The 25,928-nt window shown below is 51.3% G+C and overlaps 1 protein-coding gene and 2 long non-coding RNA genes across 3 annotated transcripts in view; 2 read left to right on the top strand and 1 right to left on the bottom strand.

The window, feature by feature from the left end:
* The window catches only part of LOC117064918, a 180,608-nt gene extending 170,026 nt beyond the window's left edge, over positions 1–10,582 (bottom strand). Inside the window, exon 1 of the long non-coding RNA XR_004429740.1 lies at positions 10,232–10,582. This is a non-coding gene — a long non-coding RNA (uncharacterized LOC117064918). The remainder of the gene's footprint in view (positions 1–10,231) is intronic.
* On the top strand, positions 807–5,420 carry LOC117064919. The gene is made up of 5 exons (XR_004429741.1): positions 807–883; positions 996–1,104; positions 1,573–1,734; positions 1,973–2,319; positions 2,557–5,420. It is a non-coding gene; the product is annotated as an uncharacterized LOC117064919 (long non-coding RNA).
* Positions 10,583–11,740: 1,158 nt separating the features above from the next.
* Positions 11,741–23,173, top strand: NR2F1 (nuclear receptor subfamily 2 group F member 1). Its single transcript, XM_033179143.1, has 3 exons — positions 11,741–14,343; positions 16,801–17,328; positions 22,446–23,173. Exons 1-3 carry the CDS (start codon positions 13,881–13,883, stop codon positions 22,724–22,726), a joined length of 1,272 nt encoding a protein of 423 aa, XP_033035034.1. The 5' UTR covers positions 11,741–13,880; the 3' UTR covers positions 22,727–23,173.
* The last annotated feature ends 2,755 nt before the right edge of the window (positions 23,174–25,928 follow it).

Genomic DNA, 25,928 nt, shown 5'->3' with positions numbered 1-25,928 from the left:
TTAGGGTTGGAGTTCGCCAGGCCTGGGGAACAGGGTGGGAGGGGTCACTACAAGGGATCCTAGTCCGCAGAGTGAAAAATTCGTTCGCAAGGGAGCGCCCTTGCGGGGTTAGGGTCGTGAAGAGACACTCGAGAATTAGGGTCCTGGACTGCGGTGGGACCGGGCCTGGACTTGAGGCAGGTGTTCCCTGCCGCCCTGGGGCCCTGCAGCACCGATGGCCGAGAGGATCTCAGGGCTCAGGCGGACGAGGGGGCCGCCACAGGCACCTTAGGACTCTGGCGGCCCGAAGGCATAGGGCCTTCTGGAAAGCCTCGGGCACTCCCAGCGGGGGACCTAGCGCCAGGTCACGATTCCAATCGGGGCGAGACCTTGCCAGCAGGGGTTGCTGGCCAAGGAAAGAGTCTGGACGCGGGACCTTGTCCCTGAGGACCAGACCACGACCTTGGAGCCCAACTCGCAGTCCTTCTCAGCTAGGGATGCGGAGGGGTCGGGAGCTCGACGGCCAAGCGACAGAGAATTCTGACTTCCTAGAGATCTACAGGAGGCAGAAGCACGACACTAGATGAGATTAGACAGTGACGGCGGAAGGACGGAACCACACGGAGACTGACACACTTTGCGAGTTGGGACTCAATTGCATTTCTTCGAATCCTTGATTCCGAAGTTTCCCCGCCCTCCTATGCAAGAGCGTTTGGGGAAACTAAGTTCCTTAGACTCTTTCATCCTTGTTATGTGAGCTCAGGGAGGAAGGCAGACAATAGCTGCAGCCTAAACACCTGCTATCTCTCAATGCAATAAAATACAGACGGTGATTGGAATCGTTTCTCTTTTTGCTTCCAGAGGGAGCTCAAACCTGAAGCATCAAGGTTATCTTTTTCCAAAGGTAAAACAAGAGATTTGCAAAACCTGCTAGGGACACCACAGCCCACATCTAGAGGGGGTTCCCCTTTGCAAACAGAAAAGGCAATCTGATTTTTTTTTTTTTTCCATTTTAGTGTTTGAACCTACGTTCGGTACCTGCGAAGAGTAAAACACCTATTTGACCCTCTAGAGACTCAGCTAGAACTGACTGAGCAAAGGGAAATCAGGCAAACGAAAAGGAAGGTACGGAGGAGAAAACGGTAAGCGGAGGTCTGGATGGGATAGTGCGCGGGGACTCCTCTGACCCCGCGGCGGGACCCAGCTGCCGCGCAGGTAAATCCCAATATGCCTGGCACTGGGGTTCTGGACAGACTTGGTCTAAATATGGCCACGTGCTCAGGGCTGCTGCGCTCCAGCTGTGCGTTTCGGGGGCGGTTTGCGCGCACGCGCACGTGCACACACACACGGGCGCGTGCCTCTGTCCTGGAGCTGGGGTCTGAGGTTATCCAGACAGCGGAATCCCCATGTTCCTGCTGGCCACTTGACGATGTCGCTCATACTGGATACGGGGTCTCTCTAGTCAAGGAGGGCGGGCAGACAGAGGCACCCGGCTTGTGGGTATCCAGCCCCACGTAGGGGAAGGGCTTACAGAGGGGCAGAGCCCAGGGAGAAGCGACATGACCCCGGCTCCGTGCTCCTCCCCGGCTATAGGCCGGGTCACCTGTCAGTTGGTGGTCTCTCAGCTGCCTCGCAGTCCCTCCTCGCTCCCCGCAGCCACGCAACAACGCGCTGTCAGCCCGAGCTGGGCGCCTTGGCCGCTTTCTGGTGCCCCAGCCCTGCGAGCCAGGGCTCACCCCACACTGACGCTTCCAGGTACAGTCACCACCAGCGCCAGATCCTTATTCCAGCCTCCAGATCCCTGCCTTTTCCCCCCACCGAGCAAAGACAGGCTGGTGTTTGGGGGTGGTTGTTGTTCTTTTAAAAGTATATTAAAGGATCATTGGCGTCTCCCCGTTAAGTCATTACGCCTTTATCCCCATCAATTAACCACACCTCAGAGGGCTGCTATTAAGAGCTCAAATGAGCTGCAAAAGTAGGTATCCCGTTTCAGGCAGATGTTGTTATCTCCCGCTGAGAGGCGCGGCCGGCGGGGCCGGATCCTCCGCTTCCCGCGACTGCCGGAGTCGCGCTGGACTAGGCTGACCGCGCAGGGCGGCGAGGCTGGAAGGGAGGTCGCCGCCCGACAATGAGCGGGTGCCAGAGGAGCCAGAAGGAGTGAGAAGAGCCCTAGACCCGTGGCCTCAAGCGCCATGCACTTCAAGGGGAAGTGTCTCCGGAGTTGTGCCAGGAAGAACACCAAGAACGAGCTGTGCGTTTTTGCGCAGAGAAGTAGTCTTCGCAAGACCGCAGCTTCCTGCCGAAGGCCCAGAAAGGGAGTGAGGGGGAGAGGGCAAACTAGTGAGTTTGGCTGGCAGTGCTCCCCCGACACACCTCACTTTCTCTTCCTGCCACTCCAGACTCCTTCCGGCAGCAGGCTTCCAGAACCCCTTGTTGGTAAAGGCAAGGTCGTGTGGGGATGCAGGATATGGAATTACTGAATCCGGGACAGAAACGTAGCATTTAGGACAAAGGGGATTCACTGGGGACTTCCGCGGCCTTTGCCCAGATGTGTCTTTCCACCCTTTCTCACTCCAGTCACTCCCGAGGACTTGGGGCACGACTGTCACACGCAACTGGGAGATCCTGGAAGACGGCGGAAAAACGAACAAGGGGAGATGGCCCTCACTGCAGTGACAGGGTTTTCCTTCAGTCAGTGGCCACAATAAATTTAGCCAAGGCTAAAGGAGATTAATTTCCCAGCATAATCCAATTAAAAGATTTCTAAAGTAATCTTTTGAGAAAATGAAAAGTGCGCGACTAAAGAGGGGACCTGTTTTGATGACAGTGATTTATCGCCTCAGCACAGCACGCACGGGATGGTCTCTCTCCACGTGATTTGACCAGAGCATCCCGTCATCGCCTCCTGTCCAAACCTTCCCTTCCTGAAAGATAGCCATCTATCACGCCAACCTGGGCAGGAGAGAATGTGCAAGGGGCTGGGGCGGCTTACAAGCACCATAGACTTTTTTAAGTGCTATTAGATTTATGGTCTCCTTTTCGATGCCCATCCAGAGTAATTAGCACATATGTTCTAAATAGATGATAGTTTTGTGAGCAATAAAGCAATTACCCATCGTTGGAGCTGACAGTTCCTCCAACTAAACTCCAACCAGCAGCTAATTGGAAAAGTCATTTCAGCTCCATTGTCTGCAATTAGTCCCGCTAAACTACTACACCCCAACTAGCTGGTTTGAGGTTAATTTATTCAAAGTTGTGTTTGCATGGACAAGCCTTTGCCATGAAGGGACTTGCCTTTTGCCCCTCTGGACTGCGCCCAGGGGCTAGAAGAGCAGGTGGGAGTGAGCAGCCAATATTTGGGGGCCAGGATGGCCCGCGGGGGAGGAGGCACCCGACTGGGCCTCAGCTTCAAGGTTAGTTGTCCAGTGGCTGAAAGCCTACAGAGAAAACCATTGTTTCTTCTGCTAGACAGTAACCGGAGAAAACTGCTCAGTTCATGCTACCAAAACCTTTATTTAAAAAAAATAGAAATTGTCACCACAGAGAAAGCCACTGTGTTCTCAGTTCGCCCCTTGCCCACACATCCAGTCATGACCCTGGGCCACCACACCATCCCTAAGGAATAAACATAGAGTCAGACCACCAAAACAGAAAAGTTCTGAGCCCTGAGGGAGTGGGGGACAGGCTCCAACTCTGGGAGTGATTCGTGGAAAGAAAAGACAGGAAAGGTCAGGAAGCCCAACCTCTGCCTCAGCCTCTCTGAGTTTAAAACCACTTCCCCCTTGAAAGTGGGGTTTCTCTGTGACTTTCTTTGATTTTTTCCCCTTCCTTTCTTATATTTTTTCTTCCTTTCTTTCTAAAAGTTAAGCCCAACAGGTCCAGGATTTGTGCACAGTGAGTGGAAAAAATGTGTTAAACGTCGGTTTGACGCCCCACCGGAGCTTCCAAATATCCAGCGGCTGGGATTCTTCTACTTAATTTAATCTTTATTGGACAGGGCGGCTCCTATGCTCCTATTCACTAGGAAACCCGGGGAAACGTATCCGTTGGGGTTCAGAATTGAGGGTGGGAAGGAGAGGAGTTAAAGAGGGATTAATCCTCCCCCACCCAACTTCAAACTTTAGAACTGCAATCGCCTGCAGCCTGGGGGGGTGGGTGTCCCCCAAGTCCAGCCCTGACAGCCCAGGGTCTCTGCGATCTGGAGCCAGAGGAAGAGAGGTTGGCAGGTTGAGATGGGAACTTGTAGCCCTGGTAACCGTGTATTCCCCTGATGGAATTTTACATTAAAGTGTCCCAAGCTCTGGGAGCGATGAGAATTTTACTTAGAAGAACATGGGGTAGGGGAAGCGTCCACCTCTTAGGAGGTAAAGCCCAGTGCTTTCAGTCCTAGAAATCCAATGTCCTTTTCTGGATTATCATTCATATTAAATGTCCTGGGAGATGTTTTTCTTTTTGAAGTAAATACTATAACAATGCCTAAGGAAGACAACTTGGACATTTTAACCAGCATATGAGACTTACTAATTCCTATTTCAAAAAATTATGATTAATTCCTCAGCTCCAAGAATTTGGGGACATGTGTCTACAGCATGTAAAACTTTTAAACTGCCTAATGTCAGGCTCTTATTTTCCACTATGTATTGTATTTTAACCAATTTAACTCCAAACAAAAAGAAAAAAATTGTGGGGAGAAATTGAAAGTAAAGGTCTTGTCTTGCCCCATTATCTCCCACCTGTCACACAATCTCCTCCCCCGAAGAGAAATCCTCCTGTCACTGTGACTTCCAGTTGAAAACAGAAAGGAAGTAAGATGACTTCTGGAAAAAGCTGTCCATTGTGTTCTTAATTATTTTTTTTTTCAGTACTTAAATATGCCCAGAGAGTGAGTGCATGAAAAAGCTGAATGAAGAGTCAGCTGAAAGTATCACCTAGACTTGCTTGTTAGAGAATTATAAGGTAGACATGTGTGCATACTTATGCGTAAGGGCAAAATAACCCACCTAATCACCTAATCCCATGTATGGGAAATATTTATGTATATATCCATGAACTGAAAAATCTTTAAGTACATGTGTGCAGAGATTCAGTTCTATGAAAGCTCAGCTAGCTGTCCGCATGCATGTATTCACTCCTGGAGTAAAGGCATTTTTGTTGCTCCCATAGTTTCTTTCCATTAAGAGCGATTAGATGATGTCTATTCAAAGTTGCTGATCCAGAGAGAAAATAAGAGTAGATAAAAGGAGATTTCAAGTGACCTCCTCGTCCCTTTCACACCAACCTGAGCTCTAGAATAGCCAAGGATCAACTAACACAAAAGCCCTTTCCTTTCTCTTTTCAGCTTCAGAAGATTTTATGCAGGGGGGTAACAATAAAACATAGAATGATCCCCGAGTTTTGTTGGATCATGCATTTGGAATACTTTATTAACTCCCCCCAAAGATGGGCTAGGTTTATGTTCCACCTTTGAAATGGGTAAATAAAATATACATAGCATAATTGTTTACTCTTCTATTGCTTATATCAGTGGTGTACTATGCTTGTGGGGTTTCTTTTGTTGGTTTTTTTTTTTTTTCATTTAAACTTTATCTAAACCCCTCTCTCAATGATGGAGGACATTGTAATAAACATATCTTTCCACTGACAGTTTAGAAGGAAATGTTAGGTTTATTATTTAGATCAACCTTCTGATAGGTATATACCATTGCAGCATGACTGGTAACACCAGCAGATCTGCTGGCTTTTTGAGCCAATACTTTTCCACTAGTTTATCTCATAGGCAGTAAAGAAAGTGACATTAAAGACTTAAACATATTAGAGCAGTCTTTAGTCAGTGAAATATCCAACTCAGATCTACTCCTGATGGGCTAATCCTGTAGTAAAAGAAATAGGTGCTCTGACAGGTAACTATTAAGGGAAATGATTATATAGAGCAGTTGATTTTATTGTCAAGGTACTCCAACAACCTTCAAACTCATTTCAAAACTTCAACGTTCATCCAGACCTAACCCATAGGGAAGAATAGCCATGCAGTTTTATTCTTCACTCAAGCTCGGTATTTAAAACAAATACATTTTGTAACATAAAAGTCTCCAGTTATTTCCTTTCTTTCTTTTTGCATAAATGCATTTCGATAACTAAGACTTGATTTTTATAAAAAGTAAATATTTGGCTCTGGTTTCACTGGTGTGCTGAGAATGATTGTCATTTTTCCTCCTCTAAAAAGGCTTGATTTGCATCCAAAGGTCAGTGCTTGCTCTCCTGCCATCCTTCATCCTGCTGCTTCTCCTGGGCCCTCTAACTGGGGGCCTAGGCCAAAAGGGGAAGTGCTTCCCTTATCTGTCTTTTTCAAAACACGTGCTTTAAATGACCGGTTTGAGATAGAAAACTAAACTAAGGTATAGCACTTAACTCTGAGCATTTCAACCCAAAGGTGACAAAGAAGAAATGCCTGGGCTACCAGAGCGATAGTAAACACTGGAGTCTGTTGGGTTCACGGTTTGACTACATGTACACGCTAAGGGGAGGCAGTCCAGCAGAAGCCTGACTCCTAACTTGGCCTGTCCGCTTGGTTTTTTGTTGATAAAGGCAGAACTTTTTACAACTGGGCAGCCACAATATAGGCTGGGTTCGGTCTTGGGGGTAAAGATTTCTGAGATAGGCTGGGGTTTAGTTTGTTTGTTTTGGTTTTGTGTTTTAGTAATCACAAAACATTAGATGGGCATTCCTGCGCCTCTCTCCACCCTTTCTTCCAAAAGATCTGTGCGAGACCATTTTAAATACATCTTCAACTATGTCCTTCCTGGCTTTAATCTCATGCCAGGGGAGACTAATTGATTCGGCACCTTTCAAATAAGCTCTTTGGGAAAGGTCTGCAGCAAGATCAGAGGCACTGACCTTTTTCTCAATGATTGCAGGCATGTTCATCTCTCCAGATGGGCTCGATAAAACGGGCTTAGTTCTGTTCTGTGGTCTTGCTAAACAGAATAATACCATTTTTAACGATTTGAGGTAGGGAAGAGGTAAAAAAGAGAATTTCCTACACATATCTGATCATTTGTAGGGTCCCATGGCTCTTGAACTACATTTGGGAAATGTTTTTACAAGGTCACTTTTGTTCAGTGTGACTTACCAAAAAGCCAAAAAGAATGACTTTCGGGAGACCAAGATATCAATATCAAAAAACCCTATAGAATTAGCGAAGAACGGTTCAGCCTCGTGGTAAGAAAGATATGGAGGGAGGGAGTACCTTAATAGGCTAGACAGTCCGCTTAGATCCGGACTCTGGGGCCTGGAACGCAAGTCATCCCTGAATGTGCAGCCAAACCGATCTGTGCTTCTCTTCCTCTCTCACCAGATCACAACAATTTACTGGGTGGCGAGCTGGGAGAGATCAACCTTTGTCTGGTATGTCTTTTAAAACGTGATTAACGCTGAGCTTGATGCTAGCAGCCCGCAAGGGGTACTACAGGCTTACAGCCTAATTCCTTTCCCCAAGCGGAGCGGTACCTTCTCGTCGCCTTTTGGGGGAACTACACTAAAGATCTAGTGTGCACTGAACAGGTCTGTGGGGTACAGGAAGACAGAGGAAGGAAGAGAGGCTCCCGGGAGCCCAGGCCCTGGCGAGGCCCTTAGAGTTCCCAGACCCGCCAAACCGAGAGACCCTGGAGAGGGCTGAGCCCGGGTGGGCCTGGCTGCAGGCCTCAGGTAGGATGCTGAGGCAAAAGCCACAGCGGTCTAAGTCCAAGAACCACGTCCAGACTCAGTTTAAGGTTCCGAGGTGAAGGGCCGGGCCTAGAAGGGAGGGAGATCTGAAGAAGAGTGGGTGGGTGAAAGAAAAGTGAGCACTGCAACTGCGTTTTCTGCTCCTGCAGCTGAGAGTGCCTGGACAAGTATGTAGGATTTCCCAATTGGGGGATCTAAGTACTCTCGAAAACTGTGATCAGTTTTCTGTTAGGTACCCTATCCCACAACAAAAGATACCATTATTTCCTGGTTGAGTATGGGTTGCATTAGGCCCAGGACAAGTGTGTCAAGTGGGACCAGTATCAAACGAGAGCCTTGAAGATAGAAAGAAAGGGCTTCCCAGGAACTGAGCTGACCTCTCAGTGCCTCTCGGGAAGACATTTTTGCTGGAGGCAGGGCTACGAGCACAAGTGGGGCGCCCTGTGGGTGTGCCACCGCGGCAGGGGAGCACAGGCTTCCGAAGAGAAACAGCTCTAAGTGCCGCTCAGGCCGGACGAGTTCCAGAGGGGGACAGCGCCCTCCTCGAAAAGACTTGGTTTCTCCCCGCCCCCTCTTGTGACAGAAAGTTGGCACGGATGCCCCGTAGGAGTGCGAGTCGCTCCCCTCCTCCGAAAAGCCGCGGGCTTCCGCTGCTCCGGGCATCACCACCAACAGCTTCCCACTCCCACCCCTGGGACTAGGACAGGGGACTGCGCCCTCCCCCTTCCTTCCGGAGGAGCCTGCGGCTTCGCCTGAGGCCTCGCGGGCCCAACTTCTCCCCACCCCCAGGGTCACGCTGGGTCCCAGGGGCCTCTTTCAAGTTTGAAAGCTCAGTGGGGGCACTGAGAGCCCACAGTAAGGATGGGTGGGCGCCGCTGCTCCCAGGCAGGCTCAGCTGTCATCTTGTCTCGCCTTGGCCCTCGCCTACAGGGCCTGACCCCTGGACAGCACAGCTAGGCAAGACCGCCTCGCTTCCGAGCCCCCCCAGCCCCCTGGTGCGGTCCCTAGCGTCGGCTGCTCCCGCCCCCCGCGCGCACTCTGACGCAAACGCACGCCCCTGCCCGGCACTGAGGAAAGCGCTCTTGTTGGTTTTAATTGAGCTTCTTCCTTTCAACACACCCGCTCTGTCCCCACCCCTGGGAGGCGACCCCCTCCCCGCCCCCAGTCCGCTGGTAGCAGCGCAGGGAGTCTGGCTCTGCTGCTAGGCTGCGAATCCCGGTGCTCTCTCGCCGCCGCCTCAGGTTGTCTGCTCGGGAGAGCAGCTTGATGTCCCTTTTAATCCGCTGACACTATCGCCCACATCAGACAGGCAGCCATCGATCGCGTTACATTAGGGGATGGCGTTACAAACGGCGCCCGCAGGTGGACGGCTGCAGGCAAGCTCGCCAGGTTCTGGTCGCAACCAGGCAACGCGCGGGCACAAGGGCCAGCCGGGCCGGACTCCGCAGCCGGCTCCACCGCGGGTCGCGCTCGGCACCAGTAGGAACAGCCCGGCCGGTGTTAAACGTGCGGGTCCCCGTCCCCCGCCCAGGCATGCGTTTCCCGCCGTGGGAGAGAGGGAATAGCGGGTGGGGGTGGGGGCAGCTTGTTTTGAATGTGGATTGCTGCTCGCCTGGCACGATCCTCCCCTCCAAGGAGGCGCGGCGGCCGCGATCCTCGCCTTCGCGCCATGGCGAGGCAGAGGCCGAGCGAGGGCAACTCCCGAGCAGGCTCCGCGGAAAGTTCTCCTTGTCCCGCCCTGGCTGCCTAGACTCTGCTCTCGGCCTGCGGAGGCCGTGCGAGCCAAGACTGCCTTCCGGCCCTGCCCGTTACCAACCCCAAGTTCAAGAGAAACGATAACCATTGCGTTACTTGCCTGGTGAGGCAGGATTTGGCCGAGTCTCGTTTCTGGTGCCCACGACGCACGGTCCAGGGTCCGAGCGCGGCTGGGCCGGCGGACCTGGCACCCAGTGTGCCTGCGGTGCCCTGGCGCTCGCTGTTGCTCGTCTCCCACTCCCTCCGTCTCTCTCCGCGTTCTCCTTCCCTCGCCCTATCTCCCTCTCTCCGCCTGCTGCCTCTGCCCTCGACTCCCTGCCTCTGACTGTATGGGGAGTACGATTTAGAATCTGTACGTAGAAAGATTTTCTTTTCTTTCTTTGCTTTTGGTCTACTTTAATCGTGTTCGTTTCACCTTTTAACTGACCAGAAGACGGAAGCGCGTTTGCGCGTTTATTTGGACATAGGGGCGAGGGCAAGGAGCCCCTGCCACCCCCAGTCGCCTCCTCGCCATCAGCTGCGTACAATGGGCCACCGCTCGCGGAGTGCATTGACAGTTCTCCATTATTCGAGCTGGAGGGGCTGTGGGTCAGACACGGGAAAGCCTTTTATTCTGCTCTTTAAAATCATCGCTCGTCACTAAGCGGTCGCCGACTCCCGACTTGTAGGCTGGAGAGACCGGGAAGCGCAAAACGTCCCCCAAACACGCAGTGCTTCCCAAACCCCTCCCTGGTGAGACTTAAAGTGAGAACGAGTATTAAAAAACAAACCCTACCTCTGTCAATACAGCGTGGCCATTTACTTCCACCTTTACCTGAGGGCATGTTGGCGCTAGGAATGCTCGAGCTGAGACAAACTTTTACGCCCTCGCGAATCGAGGGGCGGGCGGGCGAGCGCTGCTCCCACCCCCGGCGGCGGCAGCGGCGGCTTTGTCACTCCGCGCGGCTCCGCGCCCGCCTGAGCCTGCCTAGGGGAGCGATCTCAAAACGAGGGGGGTGCGAGTATGCGATTGGAGAATATGTAACTAATAGAAGTATCATTTTCCCCCAGTACGATCTTTCAAGGAAAAAAAAAATCCATTGAAAGAATTTTCAAAGTGCTGTCTTCGTTTGGAGAAAAGGCACAGGCTGCCTGCGGGGAGGGGAGGGGGGACTCGGCTGTGTGCCGCCCGGGAGCGGCTCCCGTCCGCTAGGTGGCAGCCGGAGCCAGCGATTCTTGCAAGCCCCGCCGCGGGACCCGCTCCTCCCGCCTGCCCCTCCTCCCGCGACCAATCACCTTCGGGAATCGGGGTCTCGGTCTCTCTTTCTCTCTCTCTCCTCTCTCTCCTCTCTCTCCTCTCTCTCCCTCTCTCCCCCTCTCCCCCTCTCCCCCTCTGCCCCCCGTTTCTCCTTCTCTCCTCTCATTCTCTCTCTCCTCTCTCTCCCCTCTCCTCTCTCCTCTCTCTCTCCTCTCTCAATGTCTCGCGCTCTCTCCTCTCCCTCTCCTTTCATCTCCTCTCTCTCCCTCCCCCTCCCCCTTTTCTCTCTCCCTCTCCGCCTCCCCCCCATCTTCTCGTTTGTTTGCTCTTTTCCCGGGACTGATTTGGCCACACTAATCTCCCCCCACCCCGCAACAATATGGGGACTTACTACTGTTTTATTAATAGTTATTGAAGCATTGTTGGAGTTTGGAACAGCCAGGTGATTTAAAAAAAAAAGAAGAAGAAGAAGGAAAAACTGGATTGATTGGAAAGTTTATTTTTAAAATCATCTTTGGGATAAATAGGAACCCTTGATTCCGATCGAATTTGTAGCAATAGCTGCAAATTCCAGGAGTGTGCTTTGTTGTCATTAAACCTTTTAAACCAAGGTATACTTTGGATCAAAAAATAGGGAGATCCTACCTTGTTTATAACAAGTATATAAAATGAGCAGAATCCAGACTTGGATTGTGCTTATATGTGAGAGAAGAAAACAATCCAAATCCAGTATATTTCACGAATCATTAAAATGGTGGGGGTTTCATTCCCGTTAAAATTTTTTCTAAACATTTTAAATGACACTTTCTTCACGCTCATAAAATCTAATTTTAAAAACTTTTCAGAAGAAATCAAAATAATTTCCTTCTAATTCTCCTTTTGCCCATCGTTAGGCGTTCTCCCCCCTCGTCATCCCTTCCCCCTCTGGGGTGTGTGCGTAAGTGTGTGTGTGTGTGTGTGTGTGACCATAGACGACCCATACTAATCAGGTCTCAGAGTAAATAGCAGCGCAGGGCGATCTCAATGTAAATTGCGCTTGTCAGAAACACACCCCCCTCCCTCACTTTCTCTCCTCCTCCCCGCACCATCCCAGTCTGTAGGTAGCTAAGAGGGAGGGGGGAAAAAAAGAAAGAAAGCAGAGGAGGAGGGGGGAGGGGCTCTCCAACCAATGGCGTGCAGGAGGCTTGGCTAACCTTAGCCTCCCATTTTCTCTCCCCCCGATTCAGGGCTCTGACCAGTCAGTCGCCTTTGATTATCAGTTGCCAGCAGCCCTTCTCTTGGCTCCTTGACACGAGTTCCATATAAGGCAGCGATCTCCATAGAAACGTGTCAGTTTCAATAGTAGTGTCAAAGTTCACTATATACAGACATTCGCGCAGATCCCCCTTTCGGAAACATTGCTCTGCAAGTCCTCCCGTTTAAACGCATTCAATTTTTGGGTCTCTCTCTCTCTCTCTTCTCTTCTCTCTCTCTCTCTGTCTCTCTCTCTCTCTCCTCTCTTTCTCCCCCCTCTCTCCCTCCTCTCTTCTCTCTCCTCTCTTCTCTGAACCTCTCTTCTCTCTCCTTTCTCTTTTCTTACATATTCTACTAGTTGTTTTCCCCTTCTTCTCCTTCTTTCTCTCCTTTTTCTCCCTCCTCGTCTCTTTTACTCCATTCCTGCAGAAGAGAGAGGGCTAAACTTAAAGAAAAAAAAAAGGAGGAGGAGGAGGAGGAGGCACCCCCTTCGTATTCTTCTTATCGTTATTTTATACATATATGATTTTTTTTGGAGGGAGGGTGTTGGTTCCCGGCTGAAGAGCACTTATTTAAAATACTAAAAAAAGAACATTTTTGGGCGATCTCCAGGGTTTTTTTAACTAGCTCTGTGTGTTATAGCAGAAGAAGCAGAAGAAGGAGCAAGAAAGAGGAAAAGAAGAGGATTATTTATTCGACCTACTTTGGATGTCTCTCTCGCTTTTCCTTTTTCCTTTTTTTGGCAATTATTTTCTTCTGATTTTTATTTTTTCTATTTCGCTGTGAATTCGTCGCCGGCGTGAATTATCCCGTATTTTTTTCCCCCTTCCGTCACCTCCCGAAAGAAGAAGGCAGCTAGAGCCCGGCGCCACCGGCACAACAAAAAGAGCAAAGTGTGTGATCTTCCTCGCCGGCTGCCTCCCGCTCTCCAGCGCTGCCTTCCTGAATGGCTGGCTGCGTCCGGCCCTGGACCTGGCCCCCCGACACCCGCGCGCCCTGATCGCCGCCGGCAGCCTCGCCCAGCGCCCTGCTCGGCTCACCGCGCTCCCCGCACTCCCGAGCCCGGCGAGGGCTCCCGCCGGGACAGCGGCGGCGGCGCGGGCGGCCCCGGCCTCCGCTCGCGCTCCGGCTGCGGCCCCGACTCCTGCTCGGACTCCGGCCCGGGCCTGGGCTCCTCCAGCGGCGCTCGCCGCAGCAGCTCCGGCGGCAGCTCCAGCGGCGCCTGCAGCCGCGACCTCCTCCGCCGCCGCCGCCGCCGCCTCCGCCCTCGCCGGCTTCCTCTATGTCGGCTCAGCCCGCGCGCTGCGCGTAGCCCGAGCGGCCGGCGGGCGGGCGGGCGGGCGCCCGGCGCGGGTGAGCGAGTGTGTGTGCGAGTGTGTGTGTGCGCGGGGGTGCGGGCGAGGCGGAGGGCGAGTGTGTGCGCGCGCCGTGGCCCATGCCCGCCGCCCCCGGCGCTGCGCCCCGCGCCGCTCCCGGCTGCCGCCTGTGCCATTTCTGATTTTGCAACTTGGGGAAGAAGAAAAAAGCGAGAGAAGGGAGCTTGCTCGCCGGGGGGTGGGGAGGGGGGAAGGAGAGCGCGGCCCCCCCAGGAACGGAGCGCGGGGGGAGCGGGCGAGGGGAGCAGGGGTGTTGGGGGGGGAGCCTGAGAGCCTGGGGGGGCTGCAAAAAGAGAGAAAGAAAACAGCAGGAACCACAACAAAACGCCAGCAGGGCGGGCGGGCGCGCAGCAGCAGCGGGGCGGCCGAGGCAGTAGCGGCGGCAGCGGCGGCGGCGGCGGAGGCAGCGGCCGGTGCCCGGCTCGGGCTCGGCTCCTGCGACCCCGGGGCGCCCGGCGGGCCCCCCGCCCCCTCCCCCTCCCCCCTTCCCCTTCCCCTTCCCCTCCCAGCGCGCCGGCGCGCCCCGCGGCCCTCGGCGAGCAGCTCGGCTCCCCCCAGCGCTCCCCGGGCCCAAAGATATGGCAATGGTAGTTAGCAGCTGGCGAGATCCGCAGGACGACGTGGCCGGGGGCAACCCCGGCGGCCCCAACCCCGCAGCGCAGGCGGCCCGCGGCGGCGGCGGCGGCGCCGGCGAGCAGCAGCAGCAGGCGGGCTCGGGCGCGCCGCACACGCCGCAGACCCCGGGCCAGCCCGGAGCGCCCGCCACCCCCGGCACGGCGGGGGACAAGGGCCAGGGCCCGCCCGGTTCGGGCCAGAGCCAGCAGCACATCGAGTGCGTGGTGTGCGGGGACAAGTCGAGCGGCAAGCACTACGGCCAATTCACCTGCGAGGGCTGCAAAAGTTTCTTCAAGAGGAGCGTCCGCAGGAACTTAACTTACACATGCCGTGCCAACAGGAACTGTCCCATCGACCAGCACCACCGCAACCAGTGCCAATACTGCCGCCTCAAGAAGTGCCTCAAAGTGGGCATGAGGCGGGAAGGTGAATATTTCTTCTCTGCTTCTCTCCCCGCGCTTTGCCCGTCTCCCTGGCCCTTTCTTTCTTTCTCGCCCGGATGGTTGCTGTGTGGGGCTGGGGCTCCTGTGGTCCCGGCCTGTCCCAGCTTCCCTTCTCCCCGCTGCCTTCCTCCCCCGGCGTCTCCCCCCGCCCTCCCCAGCTCACTGCCGCTGCCTCCCCCTCCCGGCCTGCGCTCCTCTCCCCGGCTCCCCCACCCCGCCCGCTGCCTGCTCAGGATTGTGTCCCTGAGATCGTGAGCTGTGGCTTAAAATCCCCTTCTTCCCTCTGTCTTGGATGTGCTCGGTGTGTCCCTTTCCCGCGTGTGCGTGAGGCTGCTTGGGGCTGTGCTGGCATGAACTTGGGGAGGGGTGCTTATTTCCCCCAGAAAACTCTGTTTCTGTGTTTTTTTCATTACACTTTTCCCTCCACCTCTTCATACCCTTTATTTAAAATGGGGGAGGGCTGGGGGCTGGAGTACCCTGAACCATAGATTCATTGCTGCCATCATCCTTTTGGAAGCTTAGCTTGGAAAAAGAGGAGTGAGATTTATTGCACTTGTAGGTCTAATTAGGGGAGAAGGGGGGCTTCTGGCCCGTTCACTGGTTCCCTCTCTTCTTCACGGAGCTGGGGCCGCCTCCTCCAGAGCTGTGGCCTTGTTTTCACCCCTCTACTTTGAAAGGAAAGTTTGTGACTGAACCGTGCTTTCATAGTTGTGTCATTTTTTTAAAGCATGATACTCGTTTTATTTCTTCATCAAACTCCACCCTCTGCTTAAATACTGCATACAAATTACAATTTACAACGGCATTTACCGATCCTTCTGATTTGGCCATAATGCATAGACTGCAGCTGGCATGAGCTTCCACATCATTTAATCCCTGTGTTGTATGGCTTTGTTTTTTTAAAAAACACAACTTTTGATGTTGTATTTGGATATGCTTCATGTTCATGTGGCAAGAGATGCAGTACTTTTCTTATAAATATATTTAGCCGTTTACAGTTAAAGTTTATCTCTTGACAATCATTAAAGATGTCTTATAGTCAAATTAGCGAACCAGTCAATTTTGCAGAATGCAGATTACTCCTTCTTGTAATTGACTTTAAAATTGTGTTTTATATGCCACAAGAAAAGAAATTGAATTCCTTCAGATCTTAAGGAGCAGACAAATATGACTACTTCATTTCTAGCTCCAGGGAGATTTTGCAGGCATCTGAAAAAAAAAAAAAAAAAAAAAAAAAAAAAAAAACAACTTTGAATTGTACTCTCACTTAATTGAAAAATAACTGCCAAGTTCAAAACTATAATTAGAAAAAAGTATTCTAGCCATTATGTTTCAAGAGCTTAAATTGCACTGGAACTTGCATTAAAATTAGAATCAAAGCAAACTTCAGAAAATAGAGCAAAACCTGAAATAAGACAGCTACATGTACATGAACATATCTATATTAATTTGTTGGGGGGAAAAGTTCAGTAGCCCTAACTTTTCCTAAAGTTGTCTTTGTTTACATGGCAATTTAAAACGCTGGCACTGTTGAAGTAAAACATACACATTAAAAAAAAAAAAAAAAAAAAAAAAAAAAACTTTGGTCAGCTTTAAGAACTCAAAGCATGCTTACGTTTTGCATTCAGATGGTTAATGAATCCAGTGTTTTTGCAGTTGAAAGCTCGTGCATTCACTGGGCAAAAGCTGGCTGCAGGTTGCAGTGGCACCGCGCAGGACAGACATTAATTATATTTCCTACTTTTTTCAATAATGTTTGGCTACTGTAAGTTCAACTTTTTTTCTTGAAATTTTTCAATTTTCTGTTGCTTTTAATAGTGAGAACTTTGTATGGGGCGACGGGGAGGAGAGGAGAAGGGAGGGGCGCAGGATACTTGTTCTCTACTCAAAAGTTGTAAGCGGTTAGTAGGATATGTAACTTGTGTCTATTTTAAGAATTATTCTATAGCATTTTAAGAGAATGTGGAAACATTTTATCAGCAAAACGCTGCTTGCTTGCAAATGAGGAGGCCGCTAGGTATTTGCCTAGAACCACAACCTTTCTCCGGTTTCGCCTTTTTTTAACCTTGATTTTTTTTCCCCCCATTCTGGAGGGTTGAGTGGGGTTTCATTTATCTGTATGTTCCCCCTTGGTGGCTTAGGGGTTGGGTGACACTTTCTTGACCTTGCCAGGGTGGGGACCCTGTAGTCAGGCCTAGCTCCGGCGGGGCTGAGGTGGCCAAGGGCTCAGGCGATGGCTGGACACATCGAGCTGTGGAGCTGGAGGGCCTCACCCCAGATCTCCTAGCGGTGTGGACTGTGAGAGCGAGCCGGAGAAGATGCGCGGGGTGCGTGTGGCTGCGGGAAGAGCTTCTGCATTGTGTTGGGTACGCTGCGGCGCGGCAATGTTCGCAAGCCCCCTGGATGCACATTGCCTCTTTTCTCTCTTTCTTTTTGTCAGCGGTTCAGCGAGGAAGAATGCCTCCAACCCAGCCCAATCCAGGCCAGTACGCACTCACCAACGGGGACCCCCTCAACGGCCACTGCTACCTGTCCGGCTACATCTCGCTGCTGCTGCGCGCCGAGCCCTACCCCACGTCGCGCTACGGCAGCCAGTGCATGCAGCCCAATAACATTATGGGCATCGAGAACATCTGCGAGCTGGCGGCGCGCCTGCTCTTCAGCGCCGTCGAGTGGGCCCGCAACATCCCCTTCTTCCCGGATCTGCAGATCACCGACCAGGTGTCCCTGCTACGCCTCACCTGGAGCGAGCTGTTCGTGCTCAACGCGGCCCAGTGCTCTATGCCGCTGCACGTGGCGCCGCTGCTGGCCGCCGCCGGCCTGCACGCCTCGCCCATGTCCGCCGACCGCGTCGTGGCCTTCATGGACCACATCCGCATCTTCCAGGAGCAGGTGGAGAAGCTCAAGGCGCTGCACGTCGACTCGGCCGAGTACAGCTGCCTCAAAGCCATCGTGCTGTTCACGTCAGGTGAGGCTGCGGTCGCGGGGAGGGCAGGCCACGCCGGCGGCGAGCGCAGGCCCAGCGTCGCCCGGGCCTGGCCTTCGGAGCCTCCTGCGCAGCCGGTGCGTGTCGGGCCGGGCCCTCGCTGGGCACTGAGCCTGGCCGGGATCTGTGACCCCCGCGCGGGGACCGGCCGGCCGCGCCGCTGCCATCTTGGGAGCGCGGCGGTGCGGGAACCGAGGCGGCGCGGGTGCGGCCGGCGGGCGGCCGGGCCTGGTCGCGCGGACCCCTACGTGGGGCCGCGGCTGCCGCGGGTGTGTGTCTGAGGCGGGGGGGGGGGGGGGGTGGGGGGGGGGGGGCCGGGGGGGCGGTGCTGTGGATCTGTCTGGCTGCGTGTGTGTGTGTGTGTGTGTGTGTGTGGTGCGTGTTATGTGTGAGCCAGAGCTCAGCGTTTCTGGGGGAGGCGAGGGAAGGAAGAGAACGTGGGAATGTGGCTTCTTACCCTTTGTGGCACGCTCCTTGGATGAGTTTCCCGACACAGAGAGACACAGAGAGAGGTGAAAAGAGAAGAATACGCACAAATAAATCATAAATAATCCCGCTTTATCGCTGCCTGATTTTCCCTTATCGGAAACCATTCATGTTTGCAGTTGCTGAGGTTATTGAGGGTCGTAAAAAACGGATTCGATCTAAACACGAAAGATAAAAAACAAAAGCAGTACTGTAGAACCCGCAAGTATGGGAGGATTCCCCGCCTGGAGATGAATTCCAAAGCTATGCAAAACACATGAACGTTGGAAATTTAACAGAGTGCCTTTAAAAATATTAAATTATGTGTAGGCAGTGGTAACATGTATGTTAACAATTTCTCTTATGATAGATGGTTCAAATTAACTTCCAGGAAAGTGCATTAACGTTTCCTTTGAAGGGCTCTGGTCTGAGCCTCTGAGAACATTGCCAGCTTTTTATTATTGTAACATGCAAGAGGGAAACATATAAACACCCAGGACAGCAGGTAATGGGGAGAAATAGAAACAAAGCCAGAGAGGACGCTGGTGGGAAGTAGTGCTGCTTACACTGGATCTTGGGCCCTGACCACTGTGAGTAAGGTTAGCTGCAGTTTTACCACCATTAATGGCAGTATTGTTTTTAATTCCTCCATTCGGAGAACAAATAAACCATCCCAATAAATCTATCCTAGAGCCAGGCTTTCCAATGGCCAAATTAAAACCATTCTTGAACAGAGATACCAAAATCCCTTTCCTAAGGCCTTGTTGAACAGTAAGCAATGGTATAATCTATCAATATTTCTTGGCTTTCATACGTGAAGAATCGTATTTACATTGTATTAAAATGACTCTTAAATTTGCACAATATTGTAATGTAGCAAATGTAGTATTAATATCGATCTGAACAGCAGATAATTTATTTAGACAAGAGCATCTCATTTGTATGCAGGGTGGCCAGAGCCATGGACTTGGACTGCCCCCCTTTTACTTTCAGTGCAAATGCAGGTCTGCAAGTGAGAGAGGGAGTTATTCTTTGCAAGAGCATAAAGTGCAAACCTTAAAACAAATGGAAGATTTATGGAATAGCCTCCTCTGTGTTTGAATGCATTTTATCTTAATAAGTCTTCTTGATGGAAACGTGTTTTTCAAAAGTGACAAAGAGCCTGGGAAGCAGCAACCAGGCTGCCTCAGCTCTGGCAGGCCTGGGGCCTGGCTGGCTGTCTACTACTGGGCTCTTTAGCCAAATTCATCAGGAAGCAAGCCAGTGTCAGGGAAGCTGGGGTTTGAAAATCTCATCCAGCGAGGTGTCTTGAAGCAGAAATGCGACTTGGAACTGGACAGACGTCTTCTCAGGAAAGATCTCTCCTCTCTTTTCCTTACACCCCCTAAGGTTCTTTGAACCCCCTTGACTTTGCTAATCTCATGCCCTTTCCCAGAGAGAGGTGAAGACTGTGCAGGCTTCGGGCAAGCATTGTGGAATTATTCATGCTTTTCTTTTAACTTTCTATACTAAAACATTCCTGTGAAACGTGTTCATTTAAAAAGTTTTCCAAAGAAGTTTCTTGAATCAAGTCTTCAAGGTGCAAGGAGTGCCTAGAAATGAACAATAACATTATTTTGTTGGAAAATTGCAGGTAGAATATCTGAAAATGGAAATAGAGCTGTCAGTAGTAATTCACTGCCCCCCCCCCCCCCACATGCAACACATTTCCACTTTTGACTAAACTTGTTTTGATTGCTAGCCAGAAGGGAATTCATGGGAAGCCTTCTCAAAGTCATCCAACTTTTAAGCAAACTTTGAATGATGGAAAAGACAGTTTTAGACATATTGTCCAATGTGCTTTGCTTTGGCTAAGTATTTGAAGCTGGCATGGGGGTCCCCCGTGGTGGTTTTCACATTTGGCCTCCGGATGGTATGTTTAATCCTTAATATTCTGGACTGCATCCAAGGACTAGGTCATGACCTGAACTTACTTTTTTAAAAATTCATTAATTCATACACCTAAATATTCCTTCAAATAAGTGAGACTTTCTCTGAAAGGAACCATCTAGTTAACATAAATACAATAAATCCATTTTCAGCACAATAATAACTTTGATTTCTAGTTATGGCAGCTGATTACATCTATATTTCCTGAACACTAAACTCTTCTGAATGCACAACATGAAATACATTCTCTGTACTACAAAGGCTAAGCCAGGAGGGCCTGAGCAGTAATGGTTATTTATTTACATAATTTCTTTTCCATACACTGTAGAAGAAATATTGAGAGTTCCCACATTGACACTACCGTATAAAAAGTGTGACATGGATTTTGTACATTATGCCTCATTTTCTTATTTGGGGTATAACTCATGGAGCATAAATATATACTACATTATACCCCCTGGTCACTTAGCTTTGTCACCACAACCCCCTAATTGATCTGGGAGCTCATACCTTCTGTCCACAGTTGGGGGAATCCTGTTGCAAAGGGTTGAATGAGTTTCCAGACTGGGAAGCCATACCAGAACCAGGGTTCCTGCCGGAGGGAAGCCACAGAGCTAGCTGGCTGGTACCTGGTAGGCAGGCCCAGCTACAGGCATTCGCCTCCAAAGGAGGGAAGAAATGGAAGCAACCAGCACAGGACCCAGGCAGGCCTTTCCTGGGCTTGTCTTTCTTGGAGCGGCCTGTTTGGGAGTCGGGAAGTGACCTTGTGCTCCAAGGGCCCTAATCGTAAATGTCAGATAGATATTTTACTGAGCTGAGGGAATGCCATATGGATCTTAAAAAAAAAAATCTGCTGGGGTACCAAGGGGTCCTTTTCACATTGCATTGTCTAGGGCTGAGAATGATCCATAGCATAAGGGCAGATAATGCATGTAAAGCAAGCTCTATGTAAACATGGGTCTGGGTCTGAGTGAGGGTCATTCAACAGGGCCAGGCTAGCAAGCAGGGCCAAACTCAGGGTCCCTTCCCTAAGCAGCAAAGCCCCACAGAGCTCTTGCTGCCCTGGCCCTGATAGCCATAAAGTCTCATTTGGCTTCCCAAATCAGACCAGTGTGGATATACCCAACTGGCTAGCTGGAGTAATTAGACATCTGAGAGGAACCTAGTCTGTATCTGAGGTCAAAGGAGACTTGCTTCAGAAGTTCTTGAATTATCACTGGTTTTGTTTGTATTTTTGCTCGAGGCCATAGCCTTGTAGATGAAGGTGTTAGAATGGCTTTGTAAGTCCCAGTTCTTGAAATATAAGCACATAAAGCTCAGAAACTCAGCAGACACAGGTTTCACTTTGAATCATTTGTTGTGTCTTCTTAGGGTCACACTTGCCCATTCACAATTATACAATGTCATTTTGGGGGCATTGCCATGCATGAATTTCTTCCCAGATCTATATATTAGCAAACTCTGCCTTTGATCTCTAGTCAACCTCCTGACTGGCTAAGGACTCCTCTGTGATCTTCCCAGATTTTAAAATATTTATTATTAATATAAGAAACAAGTGGGTATTTGAACTAGGAGAGGATGCCTTTACTCCATTTCTCTTATTCCATCTTCCCCTCCCTATGCTTGCCTGTAGTTAGTGGATATAGTATAATCTGCTGCCCTGAAATACTTTAGAGGACCAAGAGCTTGGTTGACATGAACTAAGCACACAGATTTTGAGGTGCTATCATTGTGTGGAGGTGCCTTTTTCTCCCTTGGTCCTGCCATCAAAAGCTTATCTCCCCCAAGTGCCCCCTCAATTCCCCACCACCCATGTCCCCCCCGCCACCCCCCAGTTCTGAAGCAGCAGCAGCTGCTGCCTGTAGCCTAGCTTTGTGGCTGATCGCTGAAGATGTCGCCTTTCTGCAGCCTGGAGTAACTGAGTCATATTCTTCCTGATTATTATACAGCTTACAGAGATGTGGCCAATTTTCAATTACTTGATCTAAAATATAGATAGAAGTGTACATCCTCACCAAGGATTTGCTGCAGAGTCCTTTCTTGCATAGATAGTGGATCTCAAATTCTATATTGCTAAAGCATGGGCTTCATCTGATTCCAGGCACTGCCAGCCCATGATTCCTTACCCCCTCCCATGTGTTTGTTCACTACACAATTTAGGTTCTCCTTGAGGTTTCTGGTTGGGGTTTTTGGGTTTGAGAGGGGACCCCAGGAATCCTTTAAGAACTCCCTTCAGGCTGTATATTTCCTAAGGGGTACTGAACTCCCCCAAATTACAGGCAAAAGGGGTGAAAGTTAATGAGCACGGCCAGAAAGATGCTCCCTTGCAGGCCGAGGACAGGTTGTTAAACACAGCAAACATGGTTCCAGCATTGTACATTATTTAATCCAAAGGTGAAAGAGGAAAAACAAAGGGACTAGAGAGGTTCCTGCCTCTGCATGTGTGTGCCTGTCTCTCCAGCTCCCATAGGCTTGGTGGGGGTTTGATTTATTTTTATTTGGATTGTATTGGGGGCTGGGGAGAAGGGAATGAAGAAGGGGATGGAGAGGTATGGGAGGGTGAATTTTTCTTTTCTCTTTTACTTCTTTTTTATTTTCCGTTTTCTCCTTAAAGAAAAATAATGACTTATTTGTGCCTTTGCTATTTGTCAGCCTAACCGTGTGCTACCTTTCCCTGTCTCTCCCTCCTGTGGCTGCTCGGGCAGACGCCTGTGGCCTGTCGGATGCGGCCCACATCGAGAGCCTGCAGGAGAAGTCGCAGTGCGCACTGGAGGAGTATGTGAGGAGCCAGTACCCCAACCAGCCCAGCCGCTTCGGCAAACTGCTGCTGCGACTGCCCTCCCTGCGCACCGTGTCCTCCTCTGTCATCGAGCAGCTCTTCTTCGTCCGTTTGGTAGGTAAAACCCCCATAGAAACTCTCATCCGCGATATGTTACTGTCTGGGAGCAGCTTCAACTGGCCTTACATGTCCATCCAGTGTTCCTAGGCCTTGGGCGCTTCCCACCTGCCCCCCGTCCCCCTAGAGACTCAGTGGACCCACCTGGGCCAAGGACTCCAAAGCCGCGGGGACACCGGGAGGTGCAGCGGGCCAGGCTGGCCGGGCGGGAGGGAGGAGGGCCGAGACAAGAGCAGCCCACCCAGCAGAAATACAACCCGAGCTACAAAGCATGGGAAAAAGAGACTCTTTTAGGATCAGATCTGTGAGCACGTTGGCGAGGAAAAAAAAAAAAGAAAAAAGAAAAAGAAAAAAAAAGAACCTTGTGTCTGTCTGGTGAAAAAAAGAAAAAAATCTGGAAGAGAGGACCATGAGAATTTTAATAAAACAGAAGGAAACTAATGGACCTTCCAGGATTTATTGTGGACGGATGTGGATATATTCTGTACAGAAACAACACATATGGAAGTGGACTGAAACCTATGTAGAAACACACACACACTGAACATTGTTATTCATTTTGTAAAATATTAGTCTTTATTTTCATTTTTTGTAAAATTTAAACATCGTATGCGCATAAAGAAAAAGGAAACAAGAATTAGGGGAAAATAACATTTTCCAAATAATTATAAAAAATTGTCCTGTGTCTATGTATCTATATCTGTTTTGTATTTTTTTCTGGTTCCAAACCAGATTTCCTGTGATTCTATACTAATAATTTTTGATATAACCCTTTGCTTCTTATAATGAGTGCGATATATGTTGTCGAGGCTGTTCTTCAAGAATTAAAATTGAAGTGAAAATTTAAACAAAAATAAAAGAATTTAGCAAAACTCATGTGTCTGGTTACTTGGTGGATGTTATCCGTGCAAGAGAACTCCTTGTTAATTTCCACCTCAACTATTATTAGAATTGAAGGTTTTGGTGTGTGAAAGGGGAGACTTTTAAAGTCTACTACAAAGTTGGTTAGATTCATTTCCTAAAACCAAGCTGCTACTTTGGTTTTGTAAATGCAGAGGGCCAGGCTCTACATGGGCTGGGGTCCTCGGAGAGGCAGGGCGCCTTGGTCGCTGACTTCAGTGGTTGAGACCTTGTGGACTGCGGGCGGTCCCGTGCTCAGCTGGGCCAGGGAGTGGGGCAGGCAGGGTCGCGCGCCGGTTGAGTCTCCAGGCACCAAGCACCGGGGGCGCAGCCTGCTTCAGTTTCTGGCGGCGGCAACCGGGGCTTTACTGCAGGTGGGAACTTGCTGAGCTGGAGAAGCTACAGAGGGGCATGGAGAGCGGGACTTGCGGGTGGCGGGAGTGGGCCATTCAGACGCCACTGAGCCCGGCGCTAGTAGATCCCGCCTCTTTCCAGCTCTGGGAGAGAGTTGGGGCCTCAGCCCTGCGAGTCCTGGCTTTGCTCCCGTTATGGTCCGCTGAAGAGGTGGCTGTGGTTTGCCCTTCACTCCAACCCTGTGACATGGGTTCCCAGAAGGGTCCTGGAACTCGGATGGGTGAAGGGAACCCCTGCCCCGCACCGCTCCTGGCACTTAGGGGCGTGGACCCGGAACCTAGGAGTCAGAGGGCTGGAGCGGGTTCTTCACAGAAGAGGTATTTGGGCCCTAGTGGCCCTCTGAGGGCAGAAGCCTCCCGCTGAGGCCTATCGGTGGGTATGCTTGGGGGGCAGCTCTCTGTAACAGCTTTCGAAGCATGAATGTTTTATAGGATCAGAGCCGGCGCTGCGAGAACACATACTGCCAAGGGAGCTCTTTCTTAACGTATTAATAAAGCCAGATCTTTTAAAATAACACCTCTCACCCCTCCCCCTTCCCTCAGCCCCAGACAGGCCCGGATGAGGGAAGAGCTTCACTTTCAGAAGTCACTGGCAATGTTTTGCTTTCAGTGTGCTATCTGGAAGTCTCCACGTCCCCCCAGTACCCCCCGCCACCAAATGCATTAACAAGCTCCTACACTCCAACCTGCTTGTGGTTTTTAATATTCTGGGTGCAGCGCAGCATGGGCAGTGCCGCACTCTCTGTGGAGAAGCCACTGCAGGCCCACGATCCGCAGCCTGGCCCGCCTGGGGACCGGCCTGAGCTAGGGCGGCCAGGCAGGTAGGATATGGAGCCACTAGGGCCCGTTTTATCCCTCCCCGGGCTGCATCCTCTGCACCACGCCCAGGAACAACGTCTTTGGGCCTGTGTTGACTTCCCTGTAGGTTGGACACCTAAGGCAGGAGGGGTTGAGGAGAGCCCACAGTTAATCCCCGACCGCTTCCCAAGAAGTATCAGCGAGCGCCACTGGCTGCGGGTTCCGGATTGGGGCGGGGTGGGCTGCAACCAGGACTCTGAGGGGGAGGGGAGACGAGCTGCCTCGGGGAGCTCAGCGATCTTTCCTGCCTTTCCTGAAATGAGATGTAAATATATTCATTACAGTGTGATCCCTCTGATGAAAACAGATAAACATTTTCGTAGGTCGGAAACGTATTTTTCAATTAATCTCAATATGGAGGCCCAAGCGCAAGGCGCCCAGTGTAGACTGGCCCGCCAGCTGCAGTAGCCCGAGATGTACCCGCGCTTGCTTCAGTGCCCAGAGGTGACAGTGGTTAACTTGGCTCTTGCTCCGCAGGCCTGGAACGTTGCCCATGACCTGGGGAATCCCAGCGACCTTTCTAAGGCTGGTCTCAAGCCTGGGGCTAATCTTCACAGCCTAGAAAGAAGTGCAGGCCCTCCTATGGCCACCCAGCCTCCCTCCCGGACTCCTCTAGGAGCAGGAGGCCCCAGGGCTGAAGGGAAGGGAGAGGCGGGGGTTCTCCAGTGCTCCGCAGGACCTTCCTGCCCACCCCATCTCCCCGCAGTGGGTTTCTCCTCTGTCTCTTCTGTGACTGGGGTGGCGCCTGTCTGCATTACCCACAGAGAGTCAGTCGTCTTCCCAGGACCGGAGGTCTCTGTGTATCTCATCCAGAGAGAGACAGAGCCTCCCTGAAATCAGGGGTCATGTGGCCGTCCCCGCCGGCCGAACAGGTTGCAGGAGCCCTTGACTTTCCTTCACAGAGAGAGCAGACAGGAATCTGCACGCGCTAAGGGAAGTTTGGGAGCTGAGACGCGGCTATCTGTGCAACGAGTTGAGCCTTCTGATAATTGGAAAGTACCCTCTGCTCTCAGTTCCGGCGATGTGAAGGCTCCCCCACCCCACGCGGACTGGGCTGACAGTGGCGGGTCCTGCGGGCTGAGGGCGCTCGGAGCGGTCCGAAGTTTCCTCTCAGTGCGGAG

The sequence above is a fragment of the Trachypithecus francoisi genome, unplaced genomic scaffold, assembly GCF_009764315.1.
Source record: "Trachypithecus francoisi isolate TF-2019V2 unplaced genomic scaffold, Tfra_2.0 Lachesis_group2, whole genome shotgun sequence".
In the NCBI taxonomy this organism is placed as follows: domain Eukaryota; kingdom Metazoa; phylum Chordata; class Mammalia; order Primates; family Cercopithecidae; genus Trachypithecus; species Trachypithecus francoisi.
The sequence above is the reverse complement of the archived record's forward strand: the minus strand, read 5'-3'. Positions and strand labels throughout refer to the sequence as shown.

Coding starts and splice junctions, on each gene's coding strand:
- NR2F1 (XM_033179143.1), top strand. CDS start 13,881: ATGGCAATGGTAGTTAGCAGCTGGCGAGATCCGCAGGACGACGTGGCC. Junction 14,344..16,800: donor AGTGGGCATGAGGCGGGAAG/GTGAATATTTCT, acceptor TCTTTTTGTCAG/CGGTTCAGCGAGGAAGAATG. Junction 17,329..22,445: donor CATCGTGCTGTTCACGTCAG/GTGAGGCTGCGG, acceptor CTGCTCGGGCAG/ACGCCTGTGGCCTGTCGGAT.